This window comes from Tetrahymena thermophila (genome assembly GCF_000189635.1).
Source record: "Tetrahymena thermophila SB210 genomic scaffold scf_8254645, whole genome shotgun sequence".
In the NCBI taxonomy this organism is placed as follows: domain Eukaryota; phylum Ciliophora; class Oligohymenophorea; order Hymenostomatida; family Tetrahymenidae; genus Tetrahymena; species Tetrahymena thermophila.
In genome coordinates, this window is record NW_002476413.1 from 25,118 (window position 1) to 42,782 (window position 17,665).

Below are 17,665 nucleotides of genomic sequence, written 5' to 3' on the forward strand. Positions count from 1 at the left end.
AAAAATAACTTAATTTTAACAAATACAATTTGAATTCTAGAATATCATATGTTTATTTGTTTATTTCTTTTAAAAATATTTCTATTCTTCTAACACAGCTAAAGTATTAACCTTTTTTATTTTTAAGTTTAAATTAAATAATGTATTTAATTTAATATTTATTTATTAATAATTATTGAAAGTAGATATAATTTTCCTAAAATTATAACATATATCTATCTAAATATGTCTATATTTATTTATTTATCTTCATAATATTAAAAGTATGCAATAAATTATACAAATAATAATAAACAATTCATTTATTATAAATCAACTAACTATTTAATTTTGTTTGTATGGTATGATTTTCCAAAACTTTAGTAAATCATTTCATAAGGCTAAAACTATTTAATAAATTCTACAAATAATAGCAAAAACACATTTATTATCAATAAGTCAAATATTTTATTTTATTTGAAGGTATGATTTTCTTATATTAATGACTTTCACATCTATTTATCTATTTTGAGAGATTTTCATAAGATTAAATAAAAAAGATGTAATAAATTCAACAAATACAAGTAAAAAGCATATTTATTATTAATTCTATAATAACAAAGTTTTATTTGAAGATATCATTTTTCTAAATTAATAACTTGTAAATTATTTATATAAAATGAGAAAATATTTAATTAATTCAATATTAATCATCAAGAATATATTTGTTTTAAATACAAAAATTAAATTATTTATAAATAAATTTTGTTTGTATATATAATTTTCCTATTTTAATTGATTTTAAATTTATAATTTATAAACTAACTACAATTTTTCTGTCTAATTATTTATTTAATTACTCAATTATTCTACTTTGGTATGTTTTATAAGTTTAAAAAATATGCAATGAAAAAATATTAATAAAGAACTTTTTGATTTATAAATTATTTAATATAGTTTATAAATATAATTTATTAAAAGTTAATATAAATTGTTTCATGAACTCTACAAATTAAAATAATATAGAATATATTTTAACTGACTAATTATATTCATTTTCTTGAAAATTTTGTTAATTTTTTTAAATTGATAATGAGTTTTTGTAATTAAAAATTATGTAATTAATTCTATAAATGATAATAAATGGGATATTTTTAGTAAATCAGCTAAATATTTATTTATTCATATATAAACTGTATTTGTAGATATAATTTTCTTAATTAATATCTTGCTTATCTATCTATTTTGAGATTTTTTTACATAATATTAGAAAATATTTATTGAATTCTACATATAATAATATAGAGTATATTGATTATGCACATATCAGTTTATATTATAAGTTCATAATAATGATTAATCAATTTGCTTAGAGAGTTCATCTAATTTTTTTTAAAATTTTAAATATTAGTTATTTCCAGGAAAATTTTTAATTTTTTATGATATTACCTTCATCAATATCTTCATTGTCTTTTAAATTTTATGAAGCCTCATCCAATAAATCTGTGAATCCTTTGTCTGTGATTAAATCTAGTTTTTTTAAATTTATTTTATAACTACTGATTGATAATTATTCCTTTATAAACTAATATACCTGACCCTTGATTGTTGCTTGGGTTTGATGAAGTTCCTACAGTTGAAGAAGTAATCTTCGTTTTTAAATACTAAATTTCTGCTACATTTTTTTACTCTCTCTTTTTAAAATCAGTAAGCTATCTCATTAATCTGTCAATTTCCTAAATTTTAAAGAGAATTATTTATAGCTAGCTAAACAACAAACTTATAAGCTAATTCTATTTGAATTAAGATTAAATGTTACTTTTTGTTAATCTTTAATCAATGTATCTTTCTCACTATTAACTTCTTCAGCTGGTTTTGGCTGAGGAGTTCTTTCAACTAAAGCTTCTTCATCACAATGATCCTCGCTAATCTTGTTTTGCAATATTAATTATATTATTAGAAAACAAAACCTTAAAAGTAAGTTTACTCTATTGTATTGCTTTGTGGTGTTAGACTTATAACTCTAGCTATTTTCTTATTCCTTTTAACGGTAACCTAAGATATATGCAAAAGCGCACATAACTACAATAAAAAATAATGTTAACAATTCCATCTTTTTTTGTAAAATTTTCAAATTAATAAGTTAGTTAATTAGTTTTTTATAAATATTTTGATTAATTTGCTTTTTTTTGATATCTCTTTAAAGAAAGATATTCATAAAAAATGATTAATTAATGCGAATTGATTAAAAAGCGACTCAAATAAACAAACAAACAAATCATAAAACTTAAAAACGTTTTTAACATATTTTATAAGAAATTTTTGATATCAAAATATCCATTTGTGCTCATCTTATTAATAGTCAATTCAACCACAAAATAAATTCAGTGAAATTAATAAATCTTTGAAAAAATATAAAGAAATCTAAGTTTAACTTATTTTACCATTTAAGTTTTACATATAAAATGAATTGTAATTTCTTCCTTTTAAAAACATTTGAACTTTGTTGTCTTTTAATTGAATTATTTTTACATTTCACTAATCAGCTTTTTTTGGAGTATTAATTTAATTTATTAGCTCTTAATTAAGATTTTGAGTAAATTTAAGTAAATATTCAAGTATTAATGCAATAAGAGTGTAAATAAAAGATAAAAATTTTTGAGTATATCAAGGCATTTAAAAATTTGTTTAAGAAATGAATAACAATAAAAATATAGAGTCTTGCACAAAAATAACAAACTATTTTTACATTTAAGAAATATAGATAATTTATATTTTTTTAGTGCTCTTTGAGCATTTTATTAATAAAAATAATTTAATACATGATTAAATTATCAAAAAAATTTATTTAAATATAGTAGGTTGATATTTATTTTGTTCATTTTAGATTGTAAAATTTAGTATCTTTTTGATACTAAAAATCACTCTTTCTTCACTTGAAGCTTCTAATTATTTTTATTCATTTAAAATTAGTTGTAATTTTTATTATTTTTAAAAGCATTTAGCCTGTCAAGTTATGAATAGATTATTATCAGAAGAAAGAGAGTAAAAAATAGAAATTATAAAATTTTTATAAGAAAACTAATTTCAAATTAAGCTTCTGATAAAAACGAGTTACTTTAATAGTCTATCTCTGCATTTTTTTTAGAATCATCATTAATTTAAATTTAAATTTTATTTTTTTCTTCTAAGTTTTTTTTACTCTTTTCTTGATTTTACTACTATTAAAGTTTTGCTTTATTACTATTTGTGTTTTTTTATATTTCAACTTTTTCTTCAATTACAACCTCATTTTCATAAGTTGTATTACTTTTTATTTTAAAGGTATCTTTGCCCTTGTTATTAAATATATAAAAACCAAACTCTTGACCTTTGGTATAAATAACTTTGTAATTCTATATTAATAATCTATTAAGGTATAACCTGCTTTTAAATCTTGAATTGTTCTTTAAACATTCTTTATAGAAAAACTCTGAAAAATATTTGACTATGTTTATTTCATTCATTAATTGCTGATCGGTATTTTGCTAACTCCATTCAAATTGTAGCTTTTCAGGATGAAATTATATACCATAGAAAGGGTATTATTTAGCTTCTGCAATTGCAACAAATTTCTTTCCACTTAAATCGAGGCTGTATGCCAAAGGAAGGAACTAATTTTTAAGTACTCCATGTCTTATAAACTTATTTACTTTAAATCCGTATTTATGGTTAAAGTAATATACTTATTATTAATTCTTTATCTATTATTTTAATTATAAAGACATTTTGCTAAAAAGCCGACTTTTTTAAGTGTTATTTTAGCTCAAAAAAAACCCTCCTAAATGGTTCTCGCCTTAAAATTAATCTCTAACTTCAGTTTTAGTGAATGATAGGACTAGTAGCTCAAATCCTAAGCAAGTTCCCCATACGGGAAAGTACTTTCCTTCATCGTTAAGCTGTTTTGCAATGCTTATAAGGTATTCTCCTACTTCTGCAAATTTAGTAAACTCCTTATCTCCGCTTTCATTATTTCTGTACATTAAATTAGCCCCACCACCAGGAATAACTAGTCCATTAATTTAATACATTTTATTTGTTAAAAACTTCAAAGAAGATGTGTATTTGAGAGGGATTATTAGTGCTCCTGTTTACTAAAAATATTGTGCATATGAAGCATATATGTATGAAAATTAAGAATGATCATATTTCTAAAATCCAGATGGAAGGGTTAAAATTCCAATTACAGGTTAATATATATCCTCATTATTTAAATTCTAATCTTTGAATGCATTTTGAAAGCTATCAAAGTTTGTTTGCTCATCTATTTAAGCAGCTAATGCTATTAAAAGAGTATAAAAATATAAAATTTAGAAAAGCATTTTTCATACTCTTTTAAAAGATATTTAATTCTTAGATAATAAATAAAAAGAAATTGTTAAAAAATTAAATTATTTAATTAATTAGTTTTGTATGTCATAGACTTTATTGTTTCCATTCAATAAGGTATTCACTTTATAATTTTAACAAAATAAAATTCAAAATTTATATAATGTTTTTAAGTTGAAATTAGAACAATACTTGCTTCTATTTAGCTATTAATTAATTAGGTGAGCTATAGATTTTTTTTACATTATTTTATAAATAATTTACCATAGAATAATTTATTTAGTAGAGTAAATTTTAGTTTTTTCAAAAAATAATTTATTTTCAATAAGCTTTAATTTAAAATATTATCAAAAAATAAATAAATAATTATTTATTTAACCTTTTAACAAAATTTTATTTTAACTATTAATTAATTAGCTGAGCTACAGTATTTTTTTACATTATTTTATAAATAATTAGCCATATATTAATTGATTTAGTAGAGTAAATTTTAGTATTTTCAAAAAATAATTTATTTGTAATAAATAATACTTTAAAATAATATCAAAATATAAATAAAAAAATATTTATTTAACCTAAAAACAAATTTATGTGCTATTATATTTTCATGATTTTTTTTTTTACTGTTTTAATTTTTAAGAAATAGGATAATTTATTCATAGATACAATGAAAATAATTTATGTTTTATTCTTAGCCTGGTATGATAAATACAAATTAGCTATTTATTAAATATTTATTAAAAACAAATAAATTATTAAAAAGACTTTGATTCATAATAGACTGAAAATTAATCCAACCAACTGAATTAATTTTGAAAAAATAAACATAAAAAGCTTAATTCTGATAAAGCATTAAGTAATTTCTTTATTTTGATGAATAGCCTAGCTAAATTATTTTTTTCATTTGACTTATTTTTAATTATTTGAAAAAAGAAATTCTACTTTTTTGTAAAATAGTATTATAATTTACGCAAATTTAAAATATGATTAAAAATAGAGTGAATATATTATTTATTGGTTTTAAGTTTTCCAAAAACCTCTAAAAATATTAAAATTTGTTATTTGATTACAGAGAATATTAAAATAGAAAAAATGAATTAAATTATTAGAATTAAATTTTCATAGATTAGTGTTGATATTTATTGACTAGACTAATTATAAGTAGAAGAATTAACAAAATCAAAGAGTTCTGATAAATAAGATTATTAAATTTGGTGGGAAAAATATTCTGATAAATAATTATCAATATTATTAATTGCGCTCAAAGATTTTTTGTATGTTTATCAAGCATCTATTTCATTAATTGGAATACATAAATAATGACCATAATTACTAAATATTAAACCATAATAAAAATTAATCAAAAATAATTACTAATAAAAGTACAAATACACAAAAGACAAAAACTTAATTTATTAACTAAAAAACAACCTTATACTAATAACTAAATCTAAACAAAAATGAAACCTATAACTATTAGATAACATGATCAACTTTTAGTCTATGATAAATAAAATTAATTTGCTGAAATCAAGATAACAAGTTTTTGTTAAATTAAACAATAACTATTTGAATTTTATCTTAATTAAATTTCTTCTGTAAAAACTCTCAAAATTGATATAAATGAAATATACTTATCTTAAAAGGACCAAAGTTCAACATTTTATTAACTCCGTGATTTATTAATGCTTAAAGTAACAGGTGAAATGAAAAATTTGGAAAAAATTAGCATCAAATACTACATTTAAGATCTTTATTCTTAAAATATCAAGAAAGTTGTACAGTTTATTTAAAATACTTAAAACTGCGCCAAAGTTATTGAAGATTGCTCAGTTTAAATTGTGTATAAAAAATCTTTAATGCATTTAGACAATATTTTAGAATCAATAAATAAATATTTTTCCTGCATTGCTGGCAATATTACTTCCTTCACCCTTAGACTCTAAAGTGATATTGGAAAAGAAAGCTTGCTGAGCTTATCTTAATTGTTACTTCTACTTAAAAATGTTAAAAAATTCACTTTTTAAGCTTCTAGTTCTTTGAATTTGAAAACTGATGAAAACTTAGGTTAATTTATATAATCTATGAACAACATTATAAAATCTACACACTCATTTATATTTGATATGAAGGAAGCTTCTTATTAGCGTGGTGTTATTTCATCAATTACTGAATATCTTAGTCTACTGATTTCATAGGGAAGTGAAGAATTAAAAACTGTTATTATTGACTTAGAAAAAGTAGGATGGACATTTGAAAGATAAAAGATGATTAAACCTAATTTCGTATTTGGTATTGCTACTTAAATGCATAAGTGGCCAAAAAGCATCCAACATTTGACCATTAATTTAGACCGTGCCTTAAGCTTTAATGAAAATATTGTTGGTGATAATGTTAAGCTTTTACTAGAAGGAATTCATCAAATAATTCCTTAATTATAAACATTTTCTTTAAATTTAGATGGCATAGGTTTTAGTATGAATGAATTTCAAGTAAATTTTGCAGAAATCCTTTGCTCACTCTTCAACAACGCTAAAAAATTAACTGACATTCAATTAAACTTACAAGGTCATTTAGATTTGACATTAGACTAATGGACTTAACTCTTTTAGAGTATTACAAATGTTCCCTGCCTTAAAAAATTAATTTTAGGTATAGAAAGATGGAAAAATTATACTAATGATTTTGAAGCTAGAGATTAAAGAATGCTAATTAATACTTTTCTTGATAATCTATATAAAAATCACAATAAATCCTTAAAATAATTCCATTTCAACATTGATGATTGGTAATATTTATAGAGTTTTAAATCTGAGTATGCCTAAAAGCTAATGAAATTTGATTTTGTAGACGATTTTTAGCTCTTATATTATAAATCCACAAATGATGACTCTTTAAAAAATCTTTAATTGATAGAAGTCATGGGTCTTAACAAAAAACAAGAAATATATAAATAAATTTTGCTTAAAAAGCTTGGACTTTAGTTACCAAAATAATCTGCTATTGAATTTGAATATCTCTAAAGCGAATATCTTGATAAGCATGTTAAGTATTTCTTATAATTACACAATCAAATATCTCAAGATTCTCCAACTTTTTCATCTGTAAAAATAGTTGAAGAATGAAAATTTTCTGTAAATTTATTTTTAATGAATTAAAATTTATTAATTTTATATAATAAAAATGTAAATAATTTCTATAAATGTATCTAAAATCTATAATTCAATAATAATTATAATAAAATCATTTATTTTCTATAAAAAATATTAATACTTATTATAAAAGTGAAAGCTTTCTTTAAAACTTTAAATTGTATTTCATAAAAAAAACTAAATAATAATTTTTTTAATAAGATACTATAAATAATTTAAATCAAATTTTATTTTTCATGAACTGTATTGTAAGTTTGATAATTTTATAAAATAAAAATTTAAATAATTTCTATAATTATATCTAAAATCTATAATTCAATATTAATTACAAAATCATTTATTTTCTATTAAACAATATTTAATACTTATAATAAAATTTATTATTAAAATAAATTTATTTTTAATGAATTATAAGTTTATTGTTAATTTTAAAAAAGAAAAATGTAAATAAATTCTATAAATATATTTAGAGGTGGGAATTGATTATTCAATTAAAAATAAAATTGAAAAAAAAAATCAATTAAAAAATTCAAAATTTCATTTGATTAATATCTTTCTTTATTTATTTATATTTGAGGATTTATGATATTTAATTTAAAATATTAAAGTTTAAATTTAAAATAAATAAATAAATTTTTTATTTTACATAAATTAAATTAAAAAAAAATTATGATAATTTAAAGTTTAATTAGTGAGGATTTTTTTGGTAACTAACTGTTGATTTAATTAATTTTATATCCTTATTTTATCTTTTTAAATTCGAATAAAGGCAAATAGATTAATTAAGTAAAATTATTTCATCTTAGATAATATGTAATTTTATGGAAAGTATTCAATTTTTATAACTGTAAATATTTATTAAATAATTAGGCATTTATAACTATCACAAAAACTACTTTTTTTTAATATAGAAAAGTCTTCAAGGTTATTTTTCTGATAAAATATGAAATTTATTAAAACCTAATGTTCATTAGGAACTTAATTTATGCCTAATTAATTTGATGAGGCAACCTAATATGTCTTAAAAGGTTGACTTATTTAATTAAATAAGCAGTTGAAAATTACCACACACTTTTATATCAATAATAATAATATTTTGATGAATAAATTTTTATCATATAAAAATACCTTGAAACATTATTGTCAAGTAGAGGTAATAGAACCAAGTTTATTCTTAAAATTATATTAATATATTATTTTATATTAGGAATTAATATATTGTGTATAATATTTTATAAAAAGTAAACATTCTACTAAAATATAATCTTAGTAAACTAAAAAAGATTATCTAATATTATTAACAACAAATAAAATGTAAGATAATTAATTATTTTTTTATAAATTAATTTGTAAATGATTAATTACGCATTTGCAATTTCTTATCGAAAAGAAAACATTGAAGAATTCAAAAATGATATTTTCAAATAATGCTCATTTAATTATTAAAAAACTAAATACAACAAATAAATTTATAAAAATTTATTGGAAATTCAAATCATAATACTGAGAGTAAATGTATTAATTATAAAATAAGCTTATTATGCTCATTTTACTTCTATTTGTTTCAGCAGCAATCGGTGAATAAATACTTTTGTTGTAAACTACTGATAACGATTTTAAACTAAGTGTATAAATTGGAACTCCTCCACTAGATTAATACTTAATTGTTAAAATTGGAGATGATGAGTATAGTTTCTTAGGCCAATATATTTTTGATAGCTCTATTCAAGTTTATGATATCTCATTTTACTAAAGCTACTTAAAAGGTCTATAACTTTACAACATGAAAAAAAGTTCTTCTGCTGATATTAATCCTTAAATAATAAAATAAACTTCTTCAAATACATATTCGTAGGCATATGTCTAAGGTAATATTGTTACTGATGTACTCTAGGTTGGCAATACTAAATTCAAGTATACATTCCTAAGTGTCAGTAAAGAATAATATTTATTTAACACATAATTAAATGGAGTAATTAGATTAAACAGATTTCAAGGCAATATATTTGACTAAATGTATTCATAGAATGTAATTAAAACAAGAGATTATTTAATTTCACTGGAATTATCATTTATCAATGAAGATGATTATGAATAACTTAAGAAGTTGAGTCTTAGATATGATTTAGATTAATGGTCTGATAATTATAAATATCCATCTAATTTAATGATATAAGGTGATGTTTTTGCTATCAAAGCATATGGAGTTTATTTGAACGGTGAAGATGTAACAGATTTATTGAAGATTCGTACAATAAATTTTGATGTTTTATATGAATAAATTATGATCCCCTCTGATCTATATGCCATAATAACTAGAGATAGTGCAGTAAATAATATTATAAACTAAGGGAGCATTTATTTTTGCTAGGATTGCAAGTGTTCAGAAATAGATAAATTACCAAAAATAAAAGTGGTAACATAAGAGTATGTCTTTGAAATAACTCCAGAATTGTATACTTATTATAGTTATGATTATAGAAGTTTTGAAAAATATTCTTGCAAAGTAAAGTTAGGAAGTTCTTCATAATTTTAATTTACACAGTAACTTTTATCAGTTTTGAAAGTTTCTATTATGTATTAGAAAGAAATAAGTAGTTTAAAGTTTATTGGTGCTCAAACAACTTCTCACATGAGCATAAATACAATAATAATTGTATTGTCTTTGTTTAATGGATCAAGTCTAGTTATTATAGTTTTATTTACCATTTAATTCTTAAAAAAATACAGTTCAATAAAATTAGAGTTTTATTATTAACGAAAACATAAAATCATGTGATTAAAAACTATTTTATAAAATAAAACTGATGACATTTAGCAATTTTAAATCATTGCAATACTCTAATGATATTATTTCAAGTACTAATAAATTTTACTTAATTTTATTCATTCAATTTTGATAGAAAATTTTATTTTTATAAATTTATTTGTTTGAGTAAAACTTATATCTTAGACTTTTGATTCATTTTATTTTTTAATAATATCTTAGTTTTTGAATTTTATATTTTGTTAATAATTATGAAAATGATGTTAATGTTTCAAATATCAATTAAAAAGTAAAAAAATTGTCATAAACGACAAACAATATATAATATAAAACTCAAATATAGGCAAAAATATCTTTGATCAAAAAATATATTATAAAAATGTATTCAAACTAAAAATATAAGATTAATATTCTTAGGTTTAATTAAACTAAAATATAATAAAATTTAATCATTAGTTTTTGTTTGATATGAATTTAGCTTTTCAGTTTGACTTTTTAACATCTTTTAAAAAAATAAAGAATAAATTCAACAAAAATTAAGTAAGTAAAAAAAAAAAAAACAAATATTAAGCTTATAAATTGATAAAATGAAATATATATTTTTTTTTAAGTTATTTTAAAATTTTATTAAGAACCTTAGTTTAAATTGTTTATTTAATATTTAATGTCACTAGATTAGGTAAGCGAGCAACTTTTTGAACCTAATTTTATTGTAAAAATTTGATAATACAAATAACACAACGCTTATTTTACAAAAAAAAAGTAATTTATATAGAAAGAAGAGTAAGATTAGTCTTAAAAGCAATATCATTCATTATTGGATATAACTTAAAAAGATTTGATTTTTCAATAAAAGAAAAAATTGTAAATCTTAATTCTTTTATTTAAACATTTTGAAAATGTAATAAAATATTGATTGAATTAGATATAAATTCTTTTATAAGGACTTATTTAGTTTTTGTTTAAACAAAAACTTTCTAGTAAATTTTTTTATTTACTTTTTATCTGAAGTTGTCTAAAAAAAAGTAATTTGACTTTTTAGAAAAATGAAAATTAAATTGTTAAAAAATTTATTGATACTATCATTATGCTTTATGGTAGTTTTCACTTAATTTGAATCCCTAACTGAAGAAGACGAAGAAATAGTGAACGGAGAAGAATATGTCTAAACACCTTTTGGATTACTTCCTAGAGAATGTGTTTTAAGAGTTCCAACAGGCACTCATATCCAAGAAACAGAAGAAGGGTTTATTCATCTAACTAATGATTAAGAGAATTTTGTTAAAAGAGTAGCTAGAAATGAGAAATGTGATAGAAAAAATCCTACTAAATTACTGAAAACATGGATTGATAATGGAGGTTGGACTATTCCTGATGGTTTAACATTATAAAAATTTGAAGGGAATTACAAAGTTCCTAACGATCCTCAATTAAAAAGTAATTAAATTCTTTACTACTTTATTGGGTCTTAAAATAATGATGGAAGTGGTCCTGGAATTAGCATAATTTAGCCTGTACTCACTTTTCGCTATAATAAATGGTTCTTCTAATCTTGGAATTGCTGCCCTCAAGGTATGGCTATTAATAGCTCTCCTGTAGGAAATGTTAAAGCAGGAGATACCCTTTATGGTTCTGTAGAAATTGTTGACGATAAAGTGACTATTGTTTCTCAAAATTCCGAAGGTTAATCCTCTACTCTCTCAGTAAGCAGAGAAGATAGAAACTTTAATTGGATAGATGCAACTCTTGAAGTGTACAAAATTATATCCTGCAAGAACTTCCCTACAGAATATCTTGAATATTCTAATATGAATGTTACTCTCTCTAATGGGTAATCAGTTTAACCATAATGGGAAGATTAATATGGTAACTCTATGTGTAACGGAAGGACAAGTATAATTGATAATTAAACTATCAGAATATAGCATAATATTTAATAAACTTAATAAAATTGAGAAAATTGCTCTCATAAATAAGTTAGAAAAATTTTTATTAAAATAATTTATAAATTAACTTTTATGTTTTTAAAGATGATATAAAATTATAAAAAATCCTTTATTTTAAATTATAAGCAATATAATAAGTCAATAATAATTAATTATTTTTGACCCATATAAAATAAAGTAACAGTTTAATTTTATTTCACAAAAAAATTTTAAGATTGATTTATATTTCAAATGAATTTACTTTAATGTGATTTTAGAGCTTATAAACATTTAATAACTCAAAGTAAAATTAAATTACATTTTATTATCTATAATAGATTGAATCAAGTATTTTTAAAGCTCAATAATTTTGTGTTAAAATTAAATTAAAATTTAAAAAAGATTAGTTTTTACTTTAACAGAAAAGCAAAAACTAATTCTTTAACATCAGAAATACAGTAAGCTAAATAAAATATCTTTAAATACTATTCTCTCCATCTTATTGAATCTTATTTTTAATTCCTCTTTATTAAAACTCCTTTTTAATTTATTTATTTATAAATTAAAAAAAAATTTCAATGTAAATATTTAATAAAATCAAAATATTGGTCCAGTCAAATTGAATATTAAGATAATTAAATTTTGGTGATTTTTTAATGTTTTTCTTTATCCTTAGTGAATTTCATCAAACATTTTAAAATAACTTTACAAAAATGAGTTAAGCTTAGTTGAGTATATTTAAAAAATAAATCATAATTTATTTTGAAATGATCTATTTATTATTTATAGTTTATGAATGTATTGTCAATTTACTACGGTATATTGTTATTAATAGATAATACTTTAAAATGTTAAATAGTCAAAAAAATAAAAATTTGTTTTGATTAATATCTTTATTTATTATTGAGGATTTAAGATATATAATATAAAATGTTAAATGTTAAAATTTATTTTTTGAATTTAAAATTAATCTTTTTTTTTTAATTACATAAAAAATTTATAAAAAATACTTGTGAGAATTAAAATTTATTCTAGAGATAATTTTCTTGAGAATTTTTGATACAATTTCTTATTTTATCTTTTTAACAAAGGTAAATAGATTAACTAAAATGATTTCATTCTAAATGCAAAACAAGTTTCCAAAAATATTAAATTTTTATTAAAGAATAAAGCGCTTTTAAATATCACAATAATTACTTCATTTTCATATTGAAAGGTCTTATGGGTAATTCTTCTAAATCAAAACCTAATCTTAAATAGATACCAAAGTCAGGCATAATTAATTTTATGAGGGAGCCTAATATCTAGAATAGTAACCTAATTTATTTAAATAAGTAGTTGAAAATCACTTTTAATATCTATGATAATTACACTTAAATAACAAATTTGTATCCGTATAAAAATGTCTTGAAACATAATTATTTAGTAAAGGCAATAGTAGTAAGTTTATTCTTAAAATATAAATATATTTATTTTATATGAGGAAATATATTATGCTTAATAATTGCAAAAAAATTAAATATTATTCTACAGTAAACTGTTATTAAAGAATAAAGAGCTTTTAAATATCATTAAAATTACTTCATATTCATATTGAAAGGTCTTATGGGTAATTCTTCTGATAGATTATGACGTTAATCAAAACCTAATCTTAAATAGATACCAAAGTCAGGCATAATTAATTTTATGAGGGAGCCTAATACCTAGAATAGTAACCTAATTTATTTAAATAAGTAGTTGAAAATCACTTTTAATATCTATGATAATTACACTTAAATAACAAATTTGTATCCGTATAAAAATGTCTTGAAATATAATTATTTAGTAAAGGTAATAGTAGTAAGTTTATTCTTAAAATATACATATATTTATTTAATATCAGGTAATATATTATGTTTAATATTTTTAAAAAAATTAAATATTATTCTAATAATTATAATTATATTAAAAAGATTTTCTAATATTATTACTAAAAATTATATGCAGAACAATTAATTATTTTTTCTGTAAATGAATAATCAAAGTATATAATTACTTACAAAAAAAAGCATATAAAAAATCAAAAGCTTAATCATGGTCCTTTCTTATAGTACTTGTTATTGACTAAAAATCCAAAATAATTTAACAAAATTTGTTTAAAGCTAAAGTAGTTAAATCAAAAGTAAATGAATCAATTATAAAATAAGCTCATTATGCTCATTTTAATTTTGTTTGTTTAAACAACATTTGGTGAATAAATACTTTTGTTGTAAACTGCTCTTTTTGATTTTAAACTAACTGTATAAATTGGAAGTCCCCCAGTAGATTAATACTTAGATCTTAAAATTGGAGATGATTAGTAAAGTTTTCTTGATCAGTTTATTTTTGATAGCTCTATTGAAATTAGCGATGTCTCATTTTACTTAGAATATTTGAAAAGACTAAAACTTTATGACATGAAAAAAAGCTCTTCTGCTGATATTAGTCCTTAAGTAATAAAATAACCTTCATCAAATACAATATCAGATAAATATGTTGAAGGAAATATTGTCACTGATGTACTTTAGGTTGGTAATACTAAATTCAAGTATACATTCCTGAGTGTCAGTAAATAATAATACTTATAAAACACATATTCAAATGGAGAAACTAGATTAAATAGATTTTAAGACAATATATTTGATTTAATGTTTTCATAGAATGTAATTAAAACAAGAGATTATTTAATTTCACTGGAATTATAATCTATAGCCAATGATAATAAATAACTTAAGAAGATGAGTATTAGATATGACTTAGATTAAAAGTCTGATAATTATAAATATCCGTCTAATATTATGATTAAAGGTAATATTTTTGCTATTAAAGCATATGGAGTCTATTTGAATGGTGAAGATGTAACAGATAAATTGAAGTTTCATACAATTAACTTTGATAATTTACATGAATACATTACAATCCCCTCTGATCTATATGAAATGATCACTAGAGATAGTGTAGTAAATAATATCTTAAACAGAATGAGAATTGATGATTGCAAGGATTGCAAGTGTTCAGAAATAAATTCATTACCAAAAATAAAAGTAGTTACATAAGAGTATATCTTCGAAATAACTCCAGAAATGTATACTTTTTAAAATTATAATTTAATTGGATACTCAAATAAGTATCCTTGTGATGTATAGCTATAAAGCTCTTCAGAATTTTAATTTACGCAGTAACTTTTATCAAATTTAAAAGTTCCGATTATGTATTAGAAAGAAATAAATAGCTTAAAATTAATTGGTGCTCAAACAACTACTCATGTGAATATAAATGCAATAATGATTGTATTACCTTTGTTAAATGGTACAAGTCTTGCCATTTTATTTTTATTTGCCATTTAATTCCTAAAAAAGTACAGTTCAATAAAATATGAGTTTTATTACGAACTAAAACACAAAACTATGTGATTAAAACTAACTATATTCTAAAACAATTAATGATGTTACTTCAAGCTCTTTAAAATAATAAATGTTGCTACATAATATTGTTTTAATATTGATTGATAATTTTGTTTTATATATATTTGTTTGAGAAAAACTTTTTTTATCTTAGACTTTTTCACTCATTTTATTTTTTAAAGATATCACTATTGTTGAATTATTTTTTGATAATACATATGAAAATTTGATTTTATGTAAAAAGAGTAATTAAAAAGTAAGAAATCATTCATAAAAAACAAAAAGAAAAAGAAACCCAATAAATAACAAAAACAACTTTTATGAAAGATGAATTTATATGAAAGAATTCAATCTATAAATTTTAGATTAATATTGTTAGGCTTAATTAAAGTAAAATAGTAAAAATTTTATGATTAATTTTTGTTTGTATGAATTTAGTTATTCAATTTGAATCTTTAACATCTTTTAAAAAAGTATTGAATAAATTAAATAAAATTTAAGAAAGTATAAATATTATAAACAATTATTAACCTTATAAATTAGTAAAGTTAAAGTTATAGATAGATATTTATATGTTTAATTTAAGCTAATTTTTAGAATATGCTGAATTAATATTTAAACCTAACAAATCTATTTAAAATTTAGTAAAAGTTTTGAATTAAATTATTTACTTCAAGTTAAGCTTTAATTATTTAAGATTAGTACAATTTGCTAATGCTGCTCCTATACTAGAAGCTCCTATATCACTGATATTATTTTCTCTAAATTAATAATTTTAAATAAATTAAAAATTCTACTCTAAAACTGTTAAAAAATAAGTGGTAAAATAAAGATTTGTAAATAAAATATTTTTACTCTTCAAAATTTAATTCCAAATGAGTAAGATTAACACATTTTCCTAACCCAAAAGCAAGATCAGCTGCTCCTTAATCAAATATTTGGTTTTGACTTTAAGTTATATAAAAAATATAAATTATCATAATAAATATTTTAAAAACAAATAACTCAAAAAGTATTTATATTTAAAAACCATTTTGTAATTTTTCAAAGCATCAAAAGCTGTTTTTTAATTTTTTTTTTTACCTTAAGTTAAGTGCTAAAGAAGTCAGATTTAAAAATCTTTATAAATCTTTACCAATATTAGATGCTCCTTCTTAGCTAATTTAGTTATTACTTTTATTAATTTTGTATAATTAAAATAATTTTTTACTTTAAATAAATAAAAATATGTAAATTTAACTATGAAAAAATATAATTATAATTTTTAAATTTACCTTAGTCCTAATGCTAAATTTTTAATCTTAGTACAGTTTACTAAACCCTCTATTAAATAACTGATACCTTCATCAGAAACACTTTAGCAATCACTTTTTAATTTATTTAATAGATATTTGATAAAGTTAAAACTAAGATTTATTATACTTTAGACTTATATTTAAATCACAAAGATTTTAACAATTTCCTAACTCTTTCCCTAATTAGGCTAATCCATCTTCTCCTATATGATTTTCACTAATTATGTTAAAAAGATTAATCTATTTTATATAAATATAAATGATATGAAATTACTCTAGACCAAGTTTTAGCAAAATAAGATTTTTGAGACTTCCTAGACCAATTGTTAGAGTTTAAAAATCCTCATCAGTAATTTATATATGTCTATTTAATATTTAAGATTAAGTTAAATCAAAATTAATTTTTTTAAAGTTAAAACTAAAAAAGATATAAAAAATATTTAACAAACATTCCTAAAAAAAATTATAATTTTATTATCTTTTGCTCATAACTAGAAAAGATCTTTATTAAATAACAAACACGATACTTCAAAAAAAAAAATTTATTTACTTAAATAAAAGCTCTAGGTTAATTTCCTCATTTTGTGACTGAGAGAAAATAAACTAATTTTATTAAAAATAAAATTTATGAGAAATACTTAAAATAAAATTAATTTACTTATTCAAATTTGTAAAATTTGTTAATTTATTAAATCATTTTTTTCTATTTTGATTTTTATTAATATTGTATCAATCTATTTTTATAATTTCTATTAAA

At 20.2% G+C, this 17,665-nt stretch overlaps 7 protein-coding genes across 7 annotated transcripts; 5 read left to right on the forward strand and 2 right to left on the reverse strand. All coding sequences in view use genetic code 6, as the record gives it.

Annotated features, from left to right (window-relative positions):
* Positions 1-1,323: 1,323 nt before the first annotated feature.
* Positions 1,324-2,092, reverse strand: TTHERM_00130000 (transmembrane protein, putative; the record flags this gene model as incomplete). The annotated part of the gene is made up of 5 exons (XM_001016468.2): positions 1,324-1,361; positions 1,429-1,509; positions 1,574-1,715; positions 1,799-1,909; positions 1,967-2,092. 5 exons carry the CDS (start codon positions 2,090-2,092, stop codon positions 1,324-1,326), a joined length of 498 nt encoding a protein of 165 aa, XP_001016468.2.
* Positions 2,093-2,995: 903 nt separating this feature from the next.
* TTHERM_000129989 (transmembrane protein, putative) lies at positions 2,996-3,466 on the forward strand (the record flags this gene model as incomplete). Its single annotated transcript, XM_012797667.1, has 1 exon — positions 2,996-3,466. One exon carries the CDS (start codon positions 2,996-2,998, stop codon positions 3,464-3,466), a length of 471 nt encoding a protein of 156 aa, XP_012653121.1.
* A 2,341-nt stretch (positions 3,467-5,807) lies between these two features.
* Positions 5,808-7,472, forward strand: TTHERM_00129990 (hypothetical protein; the record flags this gene model as incomplete). The annotated part of the gene is made up of 1 exon (XM_001016467.3): positions 5,808-7,472. The coding sequence occupies one exon, from the start codon at positions 5,808-5,810 to the stop codon at positions 7,470-7,472; it is 1,665 nt and encodes a 554-aa protein (XP_001016467.1).
* Positions 7,473-9,012: 1,540 nt separating this feature from the next.
* TTHERM_00129980 (transmembrane protein, putative) lies at positions 9,013-10,278 on the forward strand (the record flags this gene model as incomplete). The annotated part of the gene is made up of 1 exon (XM_001016466.2): positions 9,013-10,278. One exon carries the CDS (start codon positions 9,013-9,015, stop codon positions 10,276-10,278), a length of 1,266 nt encoding a protein of 421 aa, XP_001016466.2.
* A 1,034-nt stretch (positions 10,279-11,312) lies between these two features.
* TTHERM_00129970 (hypothetical protein) lies at positions 11,313-12,221 on the forward strand (the record flags this gene model as incomplete). Its single annotated transcript, XM_001016465.2, has 1 exon — positions 11,313-12,221. The coding sequence occupies one exon, from the start codon at positions 11,313-11,315 to the stop codon at positions 12,219-12,221; it is 909 nt and encodes a 302-aa protein (XP_001016465.2).
* Positions 12,222-14,356: 2,135 nt separating this feature from the next.
* TTHERM_00129960 (transmembrane protein, putative) lies at positions 14,357-15,622 on the forward strand (the record flags this gene model as incomplete). Its single annotated transcript, XM_001016464.2, has 1 exon — positions 14,357-15,622. The coding sequence occupies one exon, from the start codon at positions 14,357-14,359 to the stop codon at positions 15,620-15,622; it is 1,266 nt and encodes a 421-aa protein (XP_001016464.2).
* A 433-nt stretch (positions 15,623-16,055) lies between these two features.
* Positions 16,056-17,605, reverse strand: TTHERM_00129950 (hypothetical protein; the record flags this gene model as incomplete). The annotated part of the gene is made up of 10 exons (XM_001016463.2): positions 16,056-16,075; positions 16,145-16,243; positions 16,319-16,374; positions 16,469-16,561; positions 16,697-16,786; positions 16,888-16,980; positions 17,036-17,125; positions 17,183-17,272; positions 17,459-17,511; positions 17,567-17,605. The coding sequence occupies 10 exons, from the start codon at positions 17,603-17,605 to the stop codon at positions 16,056-16,058; spliced, it is 723 nt and encodes a 240-aa protein (XP_001016463.2).
* Positions 17,606-17,665: the final 60 nt, after the last annotated feature.